Source organism: Megascapheus bottae, chromosome 20, assembly GCF_031878675.1.
Source record: "Megascapheus bottae isolate mThoBot1 chromosome 20, mThoBot2.hap1, whole genome shotgun sequence".
Lineage (NCBI taxonomy): Eukaryota > Metazoa > Chordata > Mammalia > Rodentia > Geomyidae > Megascapheus > Megascapheus bottae.
The window spans coordinates 19,944,494-19,966,667 of NC_143528.1; the positions used below are offsets into that span (position 1 = coordinate 19,944,494).

A 22,174-nucleotide genomic window follows, 5' to 3' on the forward strand; every position below is an offset into this window, starting at 1 on the left:
AAAATCACTGATTTTACTAATAAGATTTTTATTTTAGATGATTGATGATTTAGCAGTTTTATCCAATATATCAGTTTTATCCTTTTATAAAATATCTGGAATGTCATTTCCATTACCATATAAGATATATCACAAAGTCAATTAACTAGGAATATAAAATTCAAACTAATTTTATTTTATGGCCTTGTAGACTCAAAATGCTTACCACTGTCTTTTTCCTGCCTGGTACTATTCTGTCTTTATTTTTAGACTATCTCTGCATCTGACCAGTGTTCATCTTAAGACACTACAATGTCCAGTGAAATACTGTCTGTTCCTCTGACTCTTAAACCTTTGTAAGGAAGCACTTCTAGCTCACTTCCACTTAGTCTCATGCCAACTGCCATTTCTAATCCAGTCATTGGCAAAAGAAATGAGATTATCTAAGCCAATCAGAATCACCCCATATTGAATAGTAGGAATTGGGAAAAAGATTTGTTTAAAAGTAGAATGGAAAGCCAGGTTTGGGTAGCTCATAGCTACTCAAGAGGCTGATATTTGAAAACTTATGGCTCAAGGCCATCTCCAAAACTGCAAGAAGCAGGGCTGAATTTATGGCCCAAGTTGGTAAGCTGGACCAACCTAGCAAGTGTGAGGCTCTGAGTTCAAACTCCATACCACTGAAACAGACACACATACAAAACCCACAAGTAAGAATACATACTAATTGGACAGTTGACTTTTTCCACCGTAGCTCCCCTAGTTGGCCTTTTCCACCGTAGCTCCTCAAACTTTAATATGCACACAGGTCACTCTTGTTAAAGTTTACATGCTGGTTCAAGTAGAACTCATGCTGATCCAAGGACCATAATCTAGTTATCAAAATACTAATACAGGCCAGTGGCTCCTGAGACCCTGATTCTTCATTTGTAGGACCAGGTAGTAGTTTTAGGTTGTTAGAATCCATTCAAAATTCAAAATTCTAGGTGCTTCTGTAAGAAATATTAGGATCAGGGAAGATCAATGTAGACTGGCTGTTAGATATGTGGTTTTAAAATAAACTTTGAAAGAGTAGTAGAAATTTTCAATGTCCAGCATCTTAAAGACTTAGTAAGGAGGTTGACTTGGAGATTTTTCCACCCCCATCCCTAAAGTGCCTTTGCTGTATAAATGTTGAAAAAATGTAATTGGAATTAGGTCTTTGAGTCATAAAATCATTGAATGAGCTTTGAAGGCTTTATAAAATGGAGTAGTAACAGAATTTTAATGTCAGGTTATGACATGAGTCTCATATGGGTAAAGCTCTGAAGAAGTTGATAAGAGTAAAGTTGAAGTATGTTTCTTTTCTTTTCTTTTCTTTCTTTTTTTTTTTTTTTGCCAGTCCTGGGCTTGAGCTTAGGGCCTGAGCACTGTCCTTGGACTTTCTCAAAGCTAGAGCTCTACCACTTGAGCCTCAGCACCACTTCTGGCTTTTTTTTTTCTGTGTATGTGGTACTGAGGAATTAAACCCGGGTCTTCGTGCATGCTAGGCAAGCACTCTACCACTAGGCCAAACTCCCAGTCCCAAGGTGTGTTTCATTTTTTATGTATGTAAAACAAAGTCAGTTTAGGAAGAATCTGAAAGGGCAAACTAATTTTAGGAATGTACAGTCTCAAATTTTATCACTTTGACTAAGAATGAAATAACTGGGATGTATTCTGATAAGGCAAATGAATGTAAGAGAAATGAGAAAAAGCTAGCATGGATGAGGAAAGAAACTGATTAACTAACTGGCTACCTTAATGATTCTTTTTTTTTTTTTTTTTTTTTAAATATATCACCTTCCTGCATGGGAGGAATGAAGTGAAGTACTTTGTGTAAGGGAAAAGACACAGACCTTGTTATCCTCAGTGAGGAAGAGGTGCCTGTGAGGAGATCAGCATACCCTAACTGGCAGCACATTTGATCCATTCCTGATAAACTCCAGAAAAATTAATATCCTGAACACACGGCCAAGTGTTAGCAAACATGTTTGAAATGTTTGCTACAAGCAACAGAGAAGACCCAGTTCTAATTCTTACGAGTACATAATACTTGAAATCGTTGAAAATATTTCAAAGAGATCAAAGATTTCAAAGAGAGCTGGGAATTCGTCTTAGTGGTAGAGTGCTTATCTAGCATGCATGAAGACCTGGGTTCGATTCCTTAATGCCACATATATAGAAAAAGCCGGAAGTGGTGCTGTAATTCAAGTAGAGCTTTAGCCTTGAGAAAGCCTAAGGACAGTACGCAGGCCCCTGAGTTCAAGCCCCAGGACTGGCATACATAAATAATCTGGGCTCAGTGGCTCATGCCTGTAATACTAGCTACTCAGGAGGCTGAGGTCTGAGCATCGTAGTTCAAAGCCAGCCCGGGCACTAAAATCTGTGGGCTCTTATCTCCAATTAACCACTAGAAAACTGGAAGTGGTGCTGTGGCTTAAGGGGTAGGGTGGTAGCCTTAAGCTGAAGAGCTCAGAACAACACCCAGGCCCAGAGTTCAAGCCCCATGACTGACAAAAAAAATTTTTTTTTTCTAAGAGGCTCTGCAGGAACAAAACGTTTCACCAATAAAACTATGCTTAACTTGCCTTTTACATTCTGCTTTTCTGTGTATCGTGAAGTCTAATGTGCTGCACCACCAGCACAACATACAGAGCAGCTATGAGAATCAAGCTTTCATTACACCAAATACATTTAAAACTTGCAGAATAATTAGACACTTTTATTGTTTTTCTATAAAAGTGTTACTATAGTAATGCATAATTGGTTTAGTTACTTTCAGGAGCAAATAAACATCTCTATATAGTTTTTCTCTTTTCATTTTTTTTTCTTTTTTAGTGCTGGGGTTTGAACTCAGGACCTTGCACTTCTCAAGCAAGTCCTTCACGCTTAGAGCCCCTTTACTTATGTGATAGTGATAGGTATAACTCATATAAACATTTAGATACCAGCTTTTAGTAGTATGGAGTCCTGAGATCAAAGTTTAAGAACCTCTAGAAGGGGCCGGGAGTTTGGCCTAGTGGTAGAGTGCTTGCCTGGCATGCACAGAGGCCTGGGTTCGATTCCTTGGTACCACATACTTAGAAAAAGCCAGAAGTGGGGCTGAGGCTCAAGTGGTAGAGTTCTAGCCTTGAGAAAAATCCTCAGGCCCTGAGCTTAAGCCCAACACTGGCAAAAAAAAACCTCTAGAAGAACAGAACTTTAATATATGGTTGCCGTGTTTATAGTGTTCTAAATATAGAGAAAATTTAGAGTTTTTTTTTAACAGCAATAACTGTTCAGCCTTAAAAGGGAAGGAAATTCTGACATCTGCTACAGTAGGGATGAACTTATAGTACATTATGTGAAATTAGCAAGTCTGAAGAAGAAAAATACTGTGGAATTCCACTTACATAAAGGTAGTTGAGGTAATAAAAATCATGGAGATAGAAAGTAGAACTGTGATTGCCATGAGCTGGGGAGAGGAGAATGAAGGGTAGCTAGTGTAGTTTTCAGTTTTCCAAGATAAAGAGTTATGGATCATGTTGATGGCTAACACAACACAATGTATGTAATATATGAAAAATAGTTAAGATGGTAAAACTTGTCATGTATTTTTTATTACAATAAAAAGATGAGAAATCAGCTTTTTGGTACATTCCTGTCGTGTTCATTAAGTACAAGTTTAATTGAAGGTGGGATGATAACCTAAAAAATGTTTGAAATAGCACAGGAAGGATGATAAAGACTTAAAAAAGAGACAAGTTATATTTCTTTTTAAAAAGGAAATCATCCTATTAACATACAAGATAAAAATCGAAATGTAAGGGGCCGGGAGTTTGGCCTACTGGTAGAGTGCTTGCCTAGCATGCACGAAGACCTGGGTTCGATTCGATTCCTCAGTACTACAAAAGCCGGAACTGGTGCTGTGGCTCAAGTGGTCGAGCGTAACCTTGAAGAAAGCCCAAGGACAATGCTCAGGTCCTGAGTTCAGTCCCCAGGACTGGCAAAAAAAAAAAAAAAAAAAAAAAAACGAAATGTAAAAAGTAGCAAAAGAAACTGAGAAGGTTTAAACCAAGTTTAGGTTAGTAAATGAGCCACATATACCCAAAAGACTTTTAGAATGTATACTTAAAGCAAGACAAGAAAGTGGATGCTGGTAGATCACATCTGTGTTCTTAGCCACTGAAGATTTGAAGATCTGAATTCAAAGCCAGTTTAGGCAGAAAGTCTATGAGAATCTTCAGTGAGCCAGCAAAAAGCTGGGAATGAAACTGTGGCTCAAGTGGTAGAGTGCTAGCCTTAAATCTAAATTGCTCAGACCCAGCACTCATGCTCTGAGTTCAAGCCCAGGACTCAGTACAAACAAAAAAAAATCAAAACAAAACAAAAAACCAGAACTAGGTGGCAAAATTAAGGAAAGGCACAATTATGAGGGAAGATTACAGTAACTTACCCGGAAAAAAAATAGGCATTTGTTTGTAGACTGCACTGTCATTCGAAGTTTTGGCTTTAAAAAACAAAAAGATAAATGAGTTACTATTACTGCATAAGCAGTTCCCCAGTCACTTAAGAAACAGAGACTCGGGGCCGAGAGTTTGGCCTAGTGCTTGCCTAGCATGTACGAAGACCCGGGTTCAATTCCTCCATACCACATACATAGAAAAAAGCCGGAAATAGTGCTGAGGCTCAAATGGCAGAGCTCTAGCCTTGAGAAAGTCCAAGGACAGTGCTCAAGCCCTGAGCTCAAGCCCAGGACTGGCAAAAAAAGAAACAGAGACTCCAAAGTAGGGATGACCCAGTGGCTGAGGATGAGTACCCACTTACATGTCAGGTACTTGCCCTTGGGCAGCTACAAACTTGGGCTGCTCCCCAGAAGGCCAAACACAGGGTCTCCTTATGGCTTCTTCACAGATGGCCTGACTTTTTCATATGGGAGCCTCCGGATAATTGGCTGAGGGTAGCAGAATTGTTCTAGGAAACAGTACAGACATCTCCTTGCCTTCTGTGACCTAGCACTTGAGGTCACATAGCATTTTTTCTTCTATTAGTGCAAATCATCATAAACCCTCTCAGATTTAAAGTGGAGAGGCAAAGACCTTACCGTTTAGTAGGAGGAATGTCAAATAGCTCATAGGCATAGCTTGAAATCTCTTCAATCATATTTTTGGCCACACATTTATTTTTGTTCCTCCCACATGCAAACATATATTATTTCCCCTTTCCAAAGACGCCCAAAACCTCAAGATCCAGGACCTAGATCATGTCCAGGTACAGCTGAGATTTTTGGGGTATTGTTCTTCAGGTACAGCAAAAAGTAGAATTTTTTTTTAAGTACTGTGAGAATTTTCTGTTGGGAAAAATGAGGGATGAATGGTAGTTTTATTCTGAATCCTGTAACTGCTGCATGTTTTTATTTCCTCAGTTTTACTTGAAAACTGACCATATCTCTTTCAGTTGTTTGCTTTTTCTTCCTAGCTCATTTCTAGTCTCTTTTTATAGACAGAATAAGCCATTGTACTTCCAATACTTCACTTGGAAATCTTAGCCAAATCCATCAGTGCATGGGATATTTTCCCTCATGTTACCATAGGCAACAGCTGTAGTGCTAAGCCTGTTTCTCCTCAGATTTCATCAGCAGTCTTCATTAGGCTTCTCCAGCCTTATTTGCCATCAGGTCTTAAAGCTAGTGCCATGTATTTTAGGACTTTTTATTTTACATTTTCTAATAGTACTTGAGTGAGTCATCATGCCTGTACATGCCACTTTATGTGATTTGGTTTCCTCACTGCATGAAGCCTCAAGATAATCAGACATGTATAGTAACATAGGATTCTCAGCACATGTATTCCAGCAAACAAAAAGAGTGTGGGGTACTTTTATTACCTAACCTTGGAAGTTGTTTCATCATTTTGATTATACCATATTGGGTCAAGGCAGTTACAAGCCCGCCTACCTTCAAAGAAAGGGAATAGAAAGAATGTCACAAAATTTATCTAGTAACTTATTAATAAAGATATGATTTGTTTAGTGAATGTGGTTATTCCTTAGGACTTCTGTTATAAGGATTGAAGTTTTTTTTAAATCACTATTAATAATACTGGGATTTAGACTTGGCATTTGGTAGGAAGTACTCAACCATCTCACTATGTCTTCAGCCCTCGTGCACTTTATGACCAGCCTACCTGATCCTCCTGCTTACATCCCCCATGTCTGGGATTAGTTATCTGAGCCACATGCATATCCCTTTTAAAATCTTAAAGAGTAAATGCCAGCTGGATGCTAGTGGCTTAACACCTCTAATCCTGGCTATTCAGGAGGGTGCCATCTGAGAAAAGAGATAAGAAGCCAGCCTGGACAGACAATTCTGAGACTCCTACCTCCATTTAACTAACAGAAAGCCAGGACTGGAGGCATGACTCAAGTGGTAGAATGCCAGACAGCACTTGAAAAGTATGAGTAAGAGTGTAAAGTCCCGAGTTAAAGCCCTAGCTGGAAGTATGGCCTAGTGGTAGAGTGCTTGCCTGGCATACATGAAGCCCTGGGATCAATTCCTTGGTGCCACATACACAGAAAAAGCTGGAAGTTGTGTTGTGGCTCAAGCCTTGAGAAAGCACAAGGACAGTGCCCAGGACCTGAGCTCAAGGCCCAGTACTGCACACGCACACACACAGACACACACACACACACACACACACACTATAAATGCCATCAGTAGCATATGTGTGTGTGTGTGTGTGTATGGATCATGAACAGGCCTATATTTTTAATACTTTTAAAGTGCTAATATGAGGGGAGAGCACCTAGGGATAAATTTTTCAGTAACCCATATATGTCCATCACACATAAATTTATAAATGCTAACTCAAATAGCTTAAGTGAAATAAATCTGGAATTAGATGACTTCAGAAGCATCTGTAGAGAAGCTAGATCAAAATATATTTGAAGCGTTTGAATAGAATGTTTCACTCAGAAAAATAGAAAGCAGTATTTCTGAGTATGTAGGTTTAAATCAATTTATTTATATAAATATATATCTGAAAGTTTATTCAAGTTAAGACATTTTTAGGGGTAGAGGCATGGCTAAAGTGATAGAGCACCTAACAAGTACAAGGCCTTGAATATCTTCCCCCCCAAAAAAATTATTTTTCAGACATTTTCATCGGCTTTTTTGCCTAACGATCTCTTGCCTTCTAAATAAAACCAGATTCATTTATTTTATTTTGAGGGTTAAAGTATGTACCATCAGAGCTACTTCGTTTAGCCATCCTCACTTTCTCATTCACTTCTGTAGCTTTTCTACAATTAGATAAAAAGGGATCACAAAAGCAGCACTTTGAACAACCTTCAATACTACCTAGGAAAAACTACTCCTTTACAAGAGAGGAGGTGAGACAAATTGACCGGGAAAATCAGAGGCTTTTGAGAGAACTCTCAAGACAGGCGGAAAAACCAGGAAGCAAAAGTATTCCCGGAAGATCACTTGGTCATCCCCCTAAGTTGTATCACAGTGCTCTCAACAGGCAGAGGGAACAACAAAGGATTGAAAGAGAAAATTTGGTAAGTAACTGAAATCTTCTAATTTCTAAAAAAAAAAAAAATGACTTGTACCGATTGAAAGTACAACTTACAGGAAACTCAAGCAGCCACATTTTCAATCATAGATATGTGTAGCATGAATTGTGTGATGAGCTGTGAGTTAGAAGATCTGTGTGATAAAGTGTATATTAAAGGGACAATTAAAGGAAAATACTAAAAACTTGTCTAGTTCAATCACTGCAGTAATACAAGAAATGATAGTCAGGGTCAGATGCATCTCTTTTTGTTAAGTATTGTTCAGTCACTGGTTTAGTCTGTTCTAGTTCATAATATCCTAAGAAGATAATACATTATATATCATTTATTTTAACAAATAAATATATCCAGAATAAATTTGATAATGTACTAATTAAACATTGTTTAAAAAAAAAGCAACACAAAACACATTTAAGCATTTAAGAGAATTCTCAAATCAGGCTGAAAAGCCAGGAAGAAAAGTATTCCCGGAAGATCACTTGGCCATCTCCCTAGGTTATATCACTCTCAGCAGGCCCAGGGAACAGCATGGTTCTAGGTTAAGATGTTTGTGTGTATGTACATACATATAAAAACTAGTTGATATGAGGCTGACATGAGTTGGTTGATAACTTTCTGTATATCACATAAATATATATATATATATGATGTATATACACACATGCTGAAAACCTTTATTATAGCATATCATCTTTATGAAATTCAGTTCATAGTAATTGCTGATATTAATGAGCTTTTATTGAAAACTAGGCAGTATTCTAAATATCTTTCAAATATTATCTTACTGAATTTTGAAAAATCTTTGAGGTAGGCACTTTTAAATATATATCTTACAGATGAAAAAATTGAGGCCTCGAGTGTTAAAATAATTCAAGGCATGGTTGAGCCAAGATCTTAAACCTAGTTAGTGTCTTTAAGCAATTTAAAGTTAGACCTTTAATAGCACAAAAAAAACTGGTACCTAAAAATTGTTTTTGAAGCTTTTAAAATTTCTAAGACACTCTCCAATATTAATCCTCATTAGATTTCATCATCATTAAGGTCCTGTTGAGCCATGTCAGTCCCTCAACTTGTTAACAACTCTAGCTAAAGTAGTATATTAACCCCTTCTAGAAGTTTACCGTGCACTTAGCAGAGAGTAGATAACATTAAACCAACTTAATTTAGGTTGGCAGGTGATAAGATACTATTTGATAGTTTTCTGTACTTACTGTTAGCAATATTTGATTTGTTCATATTTTGTGAAATTAAATGCAAGTCTTTTTGTTTTTAGTCTCCCACTTGACTTTGAAGTTTTTTTTAAAAAGCAGATAATGCCTATTTTACAAATGTGAGGTCATTTAATTCTTTTAAAAATGTTTTTTATTATTAAGGTGATGTACACAGGAGTTAGTTACATAAATCAAGTAATGGGTACATTCCCTTTTGAATAATGTCACATACTCCCTCATTTTCTCTCCCAGTTTTCCCCCTCCTGTCATTGTTTCTCATAGCTACCTTATGACACAGTATTATCAGAGAGTATTATATATTATCAGAGACCAGACAGTGCTGTGGCATTTTTTTCCATTTATATAAACTCTAATCAGCCTTACTAGATCTTTGTAGTTTTCTTCATAACTTTTTTATGCTATGATACATGAAACTTTCATTATATTTCCTAATAATGTTACTTTGGTAAATTTATTTTGGCATATTTGTTATATAACCAATCACCTACCAAATTCTATTTGATAGAGCCATATTGGCTTTACTAGTTCTTCCATGTGATCTGATATGCCTTTCAATCTGTTTTCTAGGCTATTTATATTCTAAATGCATGTACATGTGTGCACACACACTTCTGTAGTTGTTTCTGTGTTGGATAAGTGTATAAGCATCCATTATTTTGTAGACTTTACTATTTGTTTCTCCTTTTTTTAGCCAGTCACCAATGCCACAGAAAATTGTCAGTAACTAAAAGTTGTGACATTTTTAGTACTTACATTTTAGGACTTTTACATTAGCCTTTGAGAGGTTTAAGTGGATAGAATCATGAGGATAAAGTAGCACTGTACACAGAGCAGAGAGGAGGGCAAATGAATAAAATGGTCTTTCCTAAGTTCAGAACATACTGTTTGGAGGCCAGGAGTGAGACCTAGTGGTAGAGCGCTTGCCTACCATACACAAAGACCTGGACTCCATTCCTCAGTGCCACATACATAGAAAAGCGAAACTGGTTCTGTGGCTCAAGTGGTTGAGCACTAGCCTTGAGGAAAGCCCAAGGACAGTGCTCAGACCCAGACTTCCATCCCCAGGACTAGCAAAACAAAAGCAAGCAAACAAACAAAAACCCCATACTGTTAATCTGTCCTAGTAAATTTAAAGATCCCTCATTTGTTTCAGTAAGCAAGGCACTACATTCCTCTTGTTAGACATTGCATCCAAACAAATACTAAGGGAATATAGAGCATATGCTTAACTTGCAGAAGGACCTGGCTTCAATTCCCCAGCACCGAAAAAGAAAAGAAAAAGTGGCTGGTAATTTGGCTTAGTGGTAGAGTGCTTGCCTAGCATGCATGAAGACCTGGGTTCAATTCCTCAGTGCCATACACATAGAAAAAAGCTGAAACTGATGCTGTGGCTCAAGTGGTAGAGCTCTAGCCTTGAGAAAGCCAAAAAAGAAAAAAAGTAACAAAAAGTAATTTTGTCCAGTAGAGGGAGTACTTGATCCATATAGTCAATTACTGTAAAATTTCCATTGGAATTATAGTAGAACTGTATTAAAATTTACATTAGAATTTGTTTTTAATGTGTTAACGTAAAGCTTACTTAGCTTATTTCCTTTCTTGTCTAGTTTTCAAATAATATTAGATCTTTCTGTAACAGAAAAAAAAAAAAAACAGAAAACAAAACCTGATATGTAAGTTAGACTCTAGCTGTGGAAAGAATGTAAAGAGCAATTATCTTGATTTTCTGTGAGGTTGGGATGCTTGTTTTTTGGATTTTTTGTTTGTTTCTTTTTTGATCTGTTGTGGGAATTGAACTAAGGGCCTGGGTGTTGTCCCTGAGTCCTTCAGCTCAAGGCTACCGCCCTACCCCTTGAGCCACAGCGCTACTTCAGATTTTCTGGTGGTTAATTGAAAATAGGAGTCTCTAGGACTTTAGTGCCTGGGCTAGCTTTGAACTGCAATCCTCAGATCTTAGCCTTCTGAGTAGCTAGGATTATAGGCGTGAGCCACTGATCCTGGCTTCTATGTTTTTTGTTTTGTTTTGTTTTATATGGTACCAAGGAATCAAACCCAGGACTTTGTGCATGCTGGGCAAGCTACCACTAAGCTACATTCTAGCCTTTAGAAACAATAGAAAAAATATAGAAAAAATCATTTCTGATAATAGGTACAGAAATTACAAACACATTATTCATTGAGTTGTTTTGATATTTTTCCCTCAGAAGATGGACCAGATGCAGGATAGGTTAATTTTCTTTCAAAAAATATTATTTCCTGGATATAAATGAAATAACTTTAATCATTATGCTGGACATCAGATCTCTGGATGGGTTCACAGTGTATATATTTATCAAAACATAGTTGTTTGCTTTAAGTATATCCATATATATATAATTTCAGGAAAAATACCATTTTCTGAAAATATTTTGGACAAACTTTTGAAATTCATTAGTAGAACTTGATTTGAATAGTACTCCTAAGATTCTGCAAGCCACAATTGGATTATAAGATATCATTCTTACCATTTTTCATTCCATTAAACAAGTATTTAATGTGTCGTGAGCTAAAAAACACAGTTGGAAAAAGATAAACAATACTTATCACACAACTTTATAACTTAGCCAGAAAGATAATATTGTTGCATGTCAGATAACTAGAAGGTAATGTAAAGCAATATTAATGATGTCAAAATCCTACTAGGTAGCTGGGCAACAGTGGCTTATGCCTGTAATGTTAGCTCAGGTTGCTGACATGTAAGGATAATGATTCAGAGCCAACCTGAGAAGGAACATTCATGAGATTCTTATCTCCAGTTAACCAGCACAAAAGTTGGAGCTATGTCTCAAGTTGTAGAGTGCTTCCCTTAAGCACAGAAGCTCAGGGACAATGCCCCGGCCTAAGTTCAAGCCTCTGGGCCAGCATGCATACGTGTGCTCATACACATATACAAATTGTTACTAGACGTCAGGCACTCTTGTGAGTATTCTATGTGTTCTCTTATTATAAAAAATGTGGTTATTTTGTTACTGGTATCCTTATCCTTATCAGGTTCTGTGTGTGTATATGTGTGTACAAGTATGTACATATGTACTGGGGCTTGAATGTAGGGTCTCTTGCTCTCTTTTGGCTTTTACTCTCAGGCTAGTACCCTACCACTTGAGTCCATATTTCTGCTTCTGCCCTTCATCTTATCAAGTAGTATGACTAAGGAATGCAGTCAGTGGCACTGCTAGTCTTTTTAAAAACTTAATATGGCATGATTGTAGATATTTATGGAGCTTGATGTAAGGTAATTCAGTATATACAATGTACAGTGTACTTAACATTTCTACCTCCTTAAATGTAATTTATATCTCCTTGTTCCTTATGAAATATGTAATAAAGTTTTATAAATGATAAATCACTATATTGCTACTAAAACTGTACTCCTGCTTATTTTAGTACATAGTAACAAGCCTCTCTTTACCCCCACTGCCAGCTTTACAAGTCTTTCTGACTAGATGGCTTATGGATTTTTTTTAATGAATCTAATGTACTTGTTATTACAGTATTTTGGACTAATTGTAAGTCTTGCTAAATTGAAACATGTAACTTGTGTGATTTTACAGTGTAACCAGCATTTCATATTTTAATATTCCTATAATCAAGAACTATTTCTACCTATTTCTCATGTTCTTTCAGATTTGGGCAGTTTCTTGTTCCTTTCCTAACTTTCTGCATAATTAAACATACCAGACTACACAGTTAGTTTACTTTTTTTGCCTATTGGAAAATTATTTCAAATTTGATTTTTATTATATTACTTTATAGTATTTCTTTCCTAGTGAATAAGCATTACAGTTTTCTTGAAATTAAAAAATATACACTCAACCAAATTAATAAATTTAGTAAATTAAGAGTTTAATAAACATGGGGCCGGGAGTTTGGCCTAGTGGTTAAAGTGCTTGCCTAGCATGCACAAAGACCCGGGTTCGATTCCTTGGTACCACATACATAGAAAAAAGCTGGAAGTGGTGCTGAGGCTCAAGTGGTAGAGCTCTAGCCTTGCGAAAGTCCAAGGACAGTGCTCAGGCCCTGAGCTCAAGCCCAGGACTGGCAAAAAAAAAAAAAAAAAAAAAAAAATTTAATAAACAGTATACCAGAAAAAAAGTAGATAACTGACAATAGTAAAATTTCTATTCTACACAGCTCAGTGAATAGTTAATAATTCTGTAAAACAGTAAATGTAGCTCCTCTCAGTAAAGTAAAGTACGGGGTAAATTTGTACAATTTAAATTACAGGTGGGGAAGATCATTGTTTAGGACTTTTGGCACCTACATTAGACAACCTCTCTTTTACAAAGAAGGTGCCATATTATGATGAAAGACATATACTTTATAATCAGGTAGATCTATGTTCAAATCATAACTTAGCTCAATACAATCACTAAAGTTGGAAAAGGCTTCACTAAGAATGACCTTGTTTGGGGAAAGCTGAGAAATGACATGGCAGACAGACAACAGTGAAGCTACCTTACTTGGTCTAGCTGCTTCATTTGTTTTGCATCTCTGCTATTTGTCTCAAAGTCTGGGGATGGTTCTACAATTTCTTTCTCTCTCTTTTCTAAACAGCTCTTAGTCTACCACTATCTGTCCCTTCTGTGGAATTGCTCAGAAATACCCACAGTGCTGACCAAAGAACCTCAGAATTGAAGGGCAATTGAAGAGCAAAGCACTAAGCTGAGAAAGTTTTGGAAATGGTACAGATAGTTCACAACAATGCCAATGTACTAAATGCTGATGAATTATACATTTTTATTTCCTTTCTTTTCTTTTCTTTTCTTTTTTTTTTGTTGTTGTTATTGTTGTTGGTCATGTAGCCTAAACTCAGGGCCTGGGCACTGTCCTTGAGTGTTTTTGCTCAAGGCCAGCACTCTACCACCTTATCCACAGAACTACTTCCAGTTTTCTGGTGGTTAATTGGAGATAATGGTGTTGTGGGCTTTTCTCTCTGGCTGGCTTTGAACTGCAGTCTCACATCTCAGCCTCTTAAATAGCTAGGATTATAAGCATGGGCTTCCAGCACCCAATAAATTATACATTTTTTAAATGTTCAAATTGGTAAGTGTTCCAAGTGTTTTATCACAGAAAAAGAAAATTATTATATGGAGAAAAGTTGGTTTCATGAGTTTATGAGGCTGATTGTTTAAAATGTGAATCTTAGTACTTACCAATACATTCTTGCAGTAAAGATCAGCTTGCTTCAGAGAAATTTTAAGGCAGTAGAGAAAGTAATAGAACCATGGATCAATCTTCTAAGCCATTTGGTCTTCATATTCCTTTCCCAAAAGTACGTGTAAAATTAAACTAAAAAAACACTTTCACTTTTTGATTTAAGGAAGAATTAGAATTTGGAATGTTATGTTAGACTTTTTTAGTAAAAGAAAACACCATGCTGTTGGGTACTAAATTGCATTGACCTGTTAGTTCATACACTCTTTTGAAGCATTCTGTTCTTTATTAATTGGTTTTCTTGTTAACCGAATTCTTTCTTTAGCGTGCTAGTGCTTAAACAAGGCCTCACGCTCTCGTCTTTTTTTCTTCACAGTTGGTGCTCTACTTCTTAGTTCTCATATCCACTTCTTTTTTTTGTATTTTAACCAGAAAGAAAAGAAGCACCTTTTTTTTTTGCCAGTCCTGGGCTTGAGCTCAGGGCCTGAGCACTGTCTTTGGACTTTCTCAAGGCTAGAGCTCTGCCACTTGAGCCTCAGCACCACTTCTGGCTTTTTTCTATGTATGTGTGGTACTGAGGAATCGAACCCGGGTCTTCATGCATGCTAGGCAAGCACTTTAACCACTAGGCCAAACTCCCAGCCCGCACCTTTCTTTTCAAAAGTAAATTTTATTTAAAATCTTACATGTAAACATCAGAATATATAAAGATCCTATTCATTTAAAGATCCTAGGAGCCCTGAGATATTATTGCAGGAAGCAGATTAAAAGCCATTGCTCTCCATTGTATACAGATAGAATTAATAGTATTAGCTTAGATATATTTGTGATAATTTTGAAGGTTTTAAACACTTGAGTTCTTAGTATTATAAAGCTTACTATACTATTTCTGTGTTTACTATATTTCAACATACACCTTTGTTAAGGTTATAATCTGACATGAGAGATTCCCTTGAGAACTGTTAGTTCGTTTTATGTTGCTATGACAAAATACCTGAGATAAACTAGGAGAGAAAGATTTTTTCTGGCTTCATGGCCTTTGGCAAAACAGAAACATCATGTCCTAAGGCCATGGAAGCCTGCTCCCCTCACAGAAGCCATGGAGCAGAGATAGAGGGAGGAGTTAGAGACAGCATATGCCCTTCAGAGACATGCAGCCAGCACCTACTTCCTCCCATTTTTCCACCAATCCTAATAATGCAATTATAACCCACCAGTGCGTTTGGATACAGTCACTCTCCAAAAGTGCTGCAGCTGAGTAACAAGCCTTCAACACATACATTCTGGAGGGATACTTCATATCCAAAACTATCATGTTATTTAAACATAATGGTTTTCTTACCTATAAATTAGGCAAAACAAAAAATAAATAAAAACAAAAAATAACAACCCTTAGGTTTTTCTGATGCATATTGTATGAAATGTTTCTCTGAAATGGCATACCAGGAATGATTTAATATTTTCTGTTTTAATAAAATTCAGGTTCTAGAAAATATTTACTTTTTTTTCAAATGATATGTTTAACAAACAAATATTCAAAAAGGGAGTCTCTATATACAGTCACTGGTACTTAATTTTTAGAACACAATCAAAATTAGGGTAAGGGTTTGTATATCATAGACACATATTAGACTATGTAATAAAACATGTCTATAGAGTCATAAGTTATTATGTCTATGTAGTTGTGTTTATCTCCAATACCATGAAAGTATTTATTTTTTTAAAAAAACTTTATATTTTACCTAATACTGACTTTCATATCACTTTTAATGAAGGCTTTATTAAAAAGGCTTGAAGCTGTGAAACCAACAGTTGGTATGAAGCGCTCAGATCAGCTAATGGACTACCATCGCAATATGGCTTATCTCAACCCAGTTACATCCTCAAGACGAGTGAGATCTACTCTTAGCCAATACAGCTCATTAAGTAAGAATATGCGAGACTCTTTTGATCTTTATCTTTTATCCTTTTGGTAAAAAAAATGTTCATCATGATAGAGTTTTAAAATGCTAACGTTTGGAGTGTGTTTTATTCCTTTTTACTGGCCGTTCTTATGTTGTATTCACTTAATTTTAGGTTTGTAAAGAGATAAAACAACTGAAAATATCAGTCTTTCCTTTCTTTCTTTCTTTTTTTTTTTGGCCAGTCCTGGGCTTTATCTCAGGGCCTAAACACTGTCCTTGGGCTTTCCTCAAGGCTAGCATTCTACCACTTGAGCCATAGCACCATTTCTGGCTTTTCTATGTATGTGGTACTGAGGAATCGAACCTGGGTCCTTGTTCATGCTAGGCAATCACTCTACTACTAGGCCACACTCCCGGCCCTCAGTCTTTTTTTTTTTTTTTTTTTTTTTTTTGCCAGTCCTGGGCTTGAGCTCAGGGCTTGAACACTGTCCTTGGACTTTCTCAAGGCTAGAGCTCTACCACTTGAGCCTCAGCACCACTTCTGGCTTTTTTCTATGTATATGGTACCAAGGAATCGAACCCGGGTCTTCGTGCATGCTGGGCAAGCACTCAACCACTAGGCCAAACTCCCAGCCCAACCTCAGTCTTTTTATAAAGTAGAGGAGAATCTTTTAATTTCAGTATCTTTGTTAAAGGGAGAAATTAATACTGTCTGTAAGTTGCTGAAACATTACCCCCAGCTTATGAATTATTTCTAATATCTTCTGGTCTTTGTGTGTGCTCTTTTACAAAATTGGAAAACTAAATATTAGGGAACACTAGTGTCATCAGATATAATGCTTTTTAATGTTTGATATGTGATCAGTTTTGTACCTCAGAAAATATAGGAAGGGAGTAACTATATAGAAAGGGCTAGACATATTCCTTTATAAATGTTGATGCTGTTACTGCATATATGCATTCTAAACTATATAAAAATAGAAGCCAACTGGATGCCAGTGGGTCACGCCTGTAATGATCCTAGCTACTTCAGGAGACTGAGATCTGAGGATCGCAGTTCAAAGCTAGCCCAGGCACAAAAGTCCCTGAGACCAGAAACTGAAAGTGTTGATGTGGCTCAAGTGGTAGAGTGCTAGCCCCTTGAGTGAAGAGCTCAGGGATGGCTCCCTGGTCCAGAGTTCAAGCCCCAAGAACAAAAAAAAAACAAGAAAGAAAGAAAGAAGAAAGAGAAGAAGCCAGTACTAAACAAAGTGGAGCCACTTAAAGAGAGTCACACTTCCTGGTATTTGTGTGAATCTTAAACTTAACTCATTGACTGACAATTCCTTTTATTCATTTCACAAATATTGCTTCCTTACTATAGTGATTAGATAGTTACTACTCTAGTAACACATACTTGGCACTGTGTCTTAAAGGAGTATACTGATATTAGAAACCATTATTATAAAATGGCTACCAAAAGTATTTTTGTTTCACTTGAATCACTTTAGCAAATCATTTAAAGTTTTACAGGTAATCCTGATGTGAAAATGTATAAACATATTTGAGTGTTACACATATACAGGATTCAGAAATAAAACTAATCTGGACTTAAAATTAGGAGAAGTAGCCCAAAAAGAAATGTACCCATTTTCTGACCTACGAAAGTGTAACACCTCTGTTTATCACCTTAATAATAACAATTTTTTTAAAGTTAGGAGAGGAAGTTTATCAGATGATTTATGTGTTTAAATAGCTGAAATAATTTCTTCTTTGTGTTTTTAGGAGGTGCTTCCAGGACATCCAGTGCTACCAGTGGTCTCAGCTGTAAGACTGAACGATCACTTTTTGACACACCCAGTAGCCTGTTGCTAAGACCTAAACCCCATAATATTCGTACTGCGTGGTTATAAAACCTTTTTTTAGTTTATACATTGTGCATCCACATTTTACTGATGAGCTCATGTATATTACTGTCTCTGTAAAAACATTCATAATGTTTTTCAGGAACTTGTATAACAGTAGTAAGTTATTAAGTACACAATTGTCATCTAAAAATTTAATGTGAAATCAGTATTTCTTATGATGATGTATTTATATGAGATACATATTTGGTAATATGCATGTGTGTTTCCTTAGTACAGAAATTGATCAGGTGTCATGCTGACAAAACAGTAGCAGTAGTGTCACTGCATGCTGAACCCAAGATGTTCACCATATAATTCTCACTTTGTATTAGTTTGGTTTTTCTGTTACCTTTAAACTGTGAGCCTACCTCCTTAATTTGACTTACTTACTCCTGTTTGCTTTAGAGCTTGGTGAGGGACACAGCTTGAATGTATGAGCATTATATTTATTATGAAACAAATCTTAAAATGTGTTTGCATGAATGGAGCTGACTTAGATTTGATAAGCAGGTTGAGGGCAGTTTGTACTGGGGAATCCTTACTATTCCACCAGAGATGTCTAGTACTATATAAAAGTTAGGTCTTAAAATTTTGATTAGCCATTCTAGGCTATTTCACACTTTGAATAATAAAAAGGTTAACTTCCAAGCTCCTCTTTTATGTTTGCATACACTCAAGTGAAGTGCTCTTAATGATTCAGAGAAAGGAGGATGGCTTTAGAGCTACAGGGTACTACCCATGATGAGTTTATCCACAGAACTTAGCCGTTGCATCATACGTGAAAGCAAATATTTGTTGAATCAGTGACTAGCACCACAAACCAGTCCAAAGAGACAAGCAGATCCTGAGATATGTCAGAACAGTGTTTTAAATGATACCATTATCATGTTGTGCTGTAATTTAGTGTTTACTGTGTTGGGAGAAAGTTAGAACAAGAAAGAAATGCTGGTGTTTATAAGGGTCTAGAAAGGAAAACCATGACCAGTAGAAGAAATAAACTACACATTGATTGAGACTGCTGCTTTAAATACCAATGAATTTTATATTTTAGTTTGATTTGGTTGAATCCCGAGAATCTAGTTTTTACCAGTTTTACCATTTAAAGGCTCCGTGATCTGGATGGGTTTCTTAATGATAGATAAGGTGGAGAAGAGTTGACTTTTGAAATCAGAATTTTTCCATCAGTCAATAATCTGCTTCATAGAATAAAATCTGATTGTTATCACTGCTATTTCCTACTGGCCTTCTTATTAGTCACAGTAAGATTTTGTTTTTCCAGTACTCAAGCTCTGTAGATGTGTGCTACACTTGCTTTTCTTAGCACCTTTAGCTTTGAGGCAAACTGCACTTTAAAAGCATCAATTCAAAACTTCTTGCTCTTAGTTTGTGTTCATAGTTTGCTTATGGCAGTGGAGTTAAAAATTGGTGAGAATAGTTCTTTCTGTGAGAATTTTCTGCTGCTTTATTTGAGCTACCGCAGTCTTCAACACTGTTTGATACATTGTTCTACAATTTTTTATACCTGCTTTACATATAAACTTGAACTATAATAAAAGCCAAGGTTTTATTTTCTTTTGTTTTTTAACTTATTGCATTTTTTACTGTTTGTATGGCAACTTCTCTTTAAGGAACGATAAGGTAATGCTGAATTGAGAACTCAGCCTTTACACATTTGCACAATAGTGCTTTTAAGTGGTCTTGGTTGAGGCAAAAAAAATTCACACATAAAATCCGTGTGTTCATAATGGCATTAGTCTTTGAGTACATGTTCTGTACTGCCAAGTGCCAGGATACAAAATATATAATTTCATAAATAAAACTGTACTTTGATTTTACATGCTAATTTAGTGTTTACTATCTTGAAAGGAGAAGTTTGCCTTTAGGTATTAACAGGCATTCAGCTAGAAGTAAAAATTGGGAAGAACAATGATCTCTTAAGCAGAATTTACAATATTGCTCTCATAGTAGATTATATATGTATATAAATATAAATAGAATAGATGGACAGGAGTTGAAAATGGGTTCTTTTCTGATGTAACTCAAGGTACTTTGAAGTAGTAGTTATGGCTTATAAAGTACTCTCAATAAAAGAATTCTAAGTAGGTTACTCTCAAGAACAGAAAAAAAGAAAAGATATAGCACTGTTTTGTATTTGTTTAATATGTGTATCCTTTGAAGATTCACGTGTGTAACTAGACAGTGTACCAGTCTGAGGTCTAGTTATTTGGCTTGATCCCTACTCTGTCAGATGTTAAACTAATGTTGTCTCTCTTATAATAGTTTCTGTGGAAGATTTTAAACTATTAAAATTAAGGGATAGCTAATATCTCATACTTGCTCTATTCCTTTTTCAGTGTCCATATTTTTAACAAAAAAATAAACTGCTTTCTTAGCTACTGTTCCAAATAAAGTTTTCTGGTTCAGTTATAAATGTAGTGTTATACAGTTGTTTCAAATCTATTATTCAGTGCCCAGAGTAGCTAGACATCTTTTAAAATGTGATTGTGATAGGTATGACTGTGTGCTTTTCAAATATTACAGCTCTACAAAGTATTAAGACCAACATAAAGATGTGATTTTATTTTAATAATTAAACTCATAAAAAGTTTAATACCTTAAATGCTGAAGTCTTAACCTGCAATTGATTTTATACCATCTTAGAAAATGTAATTAAGGCTAGTAGCTAATTTATTTATTTTCATGAGTAAAGATTAGGAAGAAACTTGAAAAACATCTTTGTAAACTTTTGTAGTCTGTTGTCATGGATTTTAGACTAGCTTGGCATAGTGGAAAAAGAAATAAAAGAATTAAAGATAATTGAACCTTGATCCCATGTCTTATTTATATTTTTTAAATTAGACTAATCTTCTATTGCCTTATAAGACTAAAAATTGGGGGGAAAGTTGGGAAGAGGATATTAGTTATTAACAGTTTTGAAAAGATGACATTTGAAAGAGTTAAAATGACATTGTGGTCAGCACAATTTAATCGTCATCCATTCGTTCTGTAAAATTGATTGGTGCCACAATGCAGTGGATATTCTTGTAGAGCCCGAAGGAGTGGGTTTGCTTTTCCATTACAGGGATGGAATCCAGGGCCTTGTATATGCAAGACAGATTTTCTGCCCTAGTGTATTTCCCCAGCTTGATGGATAAATGTTTAGGAAAACTATGCAGAAAATACTTTAAAATATTAAACATTTATATTTCTGTCTTCAATTGTTGACTTATTTTTGCAGAGAAAAACATCAACTCGTTTTAAATGATTATTTCTATGGTAATGGGCAAACGAATATAATATATAATAAATTTCTCAACAAATGGGCAAAAACATAAAAACTATGCACACGAGCATTTCACTTTACATGCCATAAATGATACTCTTTTTACAAGTTGGTGCTAAAGCATCAATTTTTAAGAAGTGATGATGGGGTTTTTTTGTTTTCTTGTTTTTTGTTTGTTTGTTTGTTTGTGGATCCTGGGGCTGTAACTCTGGACCTGAGCATTGTCCCTTAGCTCTTCAGCTCAAAGTATCCCCCTATCCTTGAGCCAAGCCCCAGTCCCATTTTCTGTAGGTTAATTGGATATAAGCGGCTCAGGTCCTTTTGTTCCTCAGCTAGCTTTGAACCTTGATCCTAAGATCTCAGCCTCCTGAGTAGCTAGGTTTACAAGCGTGAGCCACTGTCCCAGCGCTAGATGTGTTTTTTTTTTAATTAAGATTTAATTTTTTAAAAATCATTGGACTAAATCACGTAGTAACCTTATCTAAACTCTCAACTACAAAATTAAAGTATACTTAGTGTTAACAATATTATGTTATGGCAGAAACTTAAGGTTAGGCTTAACTGTTTCAAGCAAGAATTTGGTTTTTGTTTTTATTTTTTGCTTTGTATATTGGCCCTTCAGTTTATTGAATGGAGTTACACTACTTCAAGTTAAAAATGGATCCCAAAAAAGTGGATTACTTTTACACAAGCTGTGAGATTTTTACACTGGTAACAGAAGAGAAGCTCTCTTCATTGCAATGAAATTCTTACTTAAGCTTTAGTTGCTCCACAAGCACTTAAACCCATGAAGCTTCATTCTCTACCAGGAACTGGCATGTGTTCTTGTGCTGGTTATCTTGTAGCATAATTATTTCTCTATATTCAGATGCTCAAAAACAAGCACCATTGCAGGTAAATTTCTTCTTAAACAACTTCACTCATTTTTTTTCTTTTTTTGGTCAGTCTTAAACTCTGGTCCTGAGTGCTATCCCTGAGGTCTTCAGCTCAAGGCTAGCACTACACCACTTGAACCGCTGCACCACTTCCTGTTTTATGACGGTTAATTGGAGATAAGACTTTCGTGCCCAGGTTGGCTTTAAAGCATGATCCTCAGATCTCAGCCTCCCGAGTAGCTAGGATTAC

At 36.1% G+C, this 22,174-nt stretch overlaps 1 protein-coding gene and 1 long non-coding RNA gene across 5 annotated transcripts in view; one reads left to right on the forward strand and one right to left on the reverse strand.

Moving 5' to 3' along the window:
• Nucleotides 1-18,992, forward strand: part of Cfap97 (cilia and flagella associated protein 97) — a 29,208-nt gene extending 10,216 nt beyond the window's left edge. For 3 of the 4 annotated variants that reach the window (XM_090354128.1, XM_090354131.1, XM_090354130.1), the window contains exons 3-5: nucleotides 7,274-7,539; nucleotides 15,752-15,902; nucleotides 17,645-18,992. In XM_090354128.1, the coding sequence (XP_090210254.1) occupies nucleotides 7,274-7,539; nucleotides 15,752-15,902; nucleotides 17,645-17,772 (545 nt within the window). In that variant the 3' untranslated portion in view covers nucleotides 17,773-18,992. Of the gene's footprint in view, nucleotides 1-7,273; nucleotides 7,540-13,376; nucleotides 13,505-15,751; nucleotides 15,903-17,644 lie in introns of those variants that run through there. The other variant, XM_090354129.1, reaches the window with a different exon arrangement.
• Nucleotides 888-4,950, reverse strand: LOC150049262 (uncharacterized). The gene is made up of 3 exons (XR_016539039.1): nucleotides 4,807-4,950; nucleotides 4,436-4,489; nucleotides 888-971 (listed from the first exon to the last, which is right to left on the reverse strand). It is a non-coding gene; the product is annotated as an uncharacterized LOC150049262 (long non-coding RNA).
• Nucleotides 18,993-22,174: the final 3,182 nt, after the last annotated feature.